The sequence below is a fragment of the Bactrocera neohumeralis genome, chromosome 6 (assembly GCF_024586455.1).
Source record: "Bactrocera neohumeralis isolate Rockhampton chromosome 6, APGP_CSIRO_Bneo_wtdbg2-racon-allhic-juicebox.fasta_v2, whole genome shotgun sequence".
NCBI classification, from domain to species: Eukaryota; Metazoa; Arthropoda; class Insecta; order Diptera; family Tephritidae; genus Bactrocera; species Bactrocera neohumeralis.
In genome coordinates, this window is record NC_065923.1 from 64,686,271 (window position 1) to 64,687,542 (window position 1,272).

The 1,272-nt window shown below is 39.1% G+C and overlaps 1 protein-coding gene across 1 annotated transcript; it reads right to left on the minus strand.

The window, feature by feature from the left end:
- Positions 1 to 339: 339 nt before the first annotated feature.
- LOC126761686 (uncharacterized) lies at positions 340 to 990 on the minus strand. The gene has a single exon (XM_050478046.1). It carries the CDS (start codon positions 971 to 973, stop codon positions 593 to 595), a length of 381 nt encoding a protein of 126 aa, XP_050334003.1. The 5' UTR covers positions 974 to 990; the 3' UTR covers positions 340 to 592.
- Positions 991 to 1,272: the final 282 nt, after the last annotated feature.

Here is a 1,272-nt window from a genome sequence, read left to right on the forward strand (position 1 = left end):
CTACCCATAAACCTGAAACTGCTTTAAACTAAAAACCTCCAAAGTCAACTTTTTCGGTGAAACAAAATGTTAAATTTATTTGTACCAACTATGGACGACACAAATGACTCAAGGCAACCATTATACCAAAACCAATAAAACAATCAACAAATTTCAGTTTTACAATTGAATTTTATACCAAAACTTTTCAACTAAAATACATACATTTCCTCTTATACTGACTTACAACTATTTGGAAGACAAATGATATACTACAATTAAAGCTTTCAGAGGTTCATCGATATTATGTTAATTGCCAGTCTACATGCGCACTCTGAAAGATGGAGTGAGTATGTAGAACGTATAAGGGCGAGGGCACATCGAGAACAAAGCTTGGCAGTTCGACTGCATCACACACACATATATGTACACATGTATATACGCTTAGCTATATATAAACTATTAAAGCTTCGAGAATATAAAGCGTTTGTTGTGGTATTGTAAACGGTGCGGTTTAAGGACGAACCAGGTCCTAGAAGGCACCAACGGCTTGCCAATAGGATTCATCAACATCCACGAACATCAGTGAAGTATCGTAGCGTTCGTCAACAGTTTACTCAATAATGATCGATTTGTTTGCGGTCACCAACTCAGCTACCTCATTCAATTCGTTCTCGTACTCCTCAGCGCTGAGTGTTGAGCAAGTGGTTAGTATGCTAGAGTTGAGTTCGGACGCTTCGACTTCGTGTTGAAGTTGCAGTGGCTCGATTGCTGCTTGCGGCATCTCAGTTACTGCTTGTGGTTTTGTGACTGTGATTTGTTGCTTCACATTGTTGTTGTCGTCTGCTTTGCTGACTGTTGTTGACTTGAAGACGCTTTTAAGTAACTTGAATGTCTGCTTCAACGCCTTGCCTGGTGTGTAGTTCGGTTTTTTGTTACTTTGCTCGGCCAAAGTGCTGGCGTTGCAAGTATTCTTGAGTTTAGCGTAAGACATTTTTTGTTGTTGCGTTGTTTAAGGTTTTACGTTTTTTAGTAATGAATTTTACTTCGTTGATGTTAATTCGTTGTTTGACTTTGGAGTTAAGTTGCTCGCTCGTGTGCAAGGCTACGAATGATGTTCTGCTCCTTGCCACGCTGACTATTTATACCTCTGCGCAAGCGTAGAACAACCCTTGTTGAAGACAACATCGTTTTGAAGACCAATGAGTGTAAGGGTAATTTTCTGCACCGCTTTGTTTGTGTAATTTGAGAATTTCACAAAATAAATATGGCATATTGCTTGTTTTTGCTTCT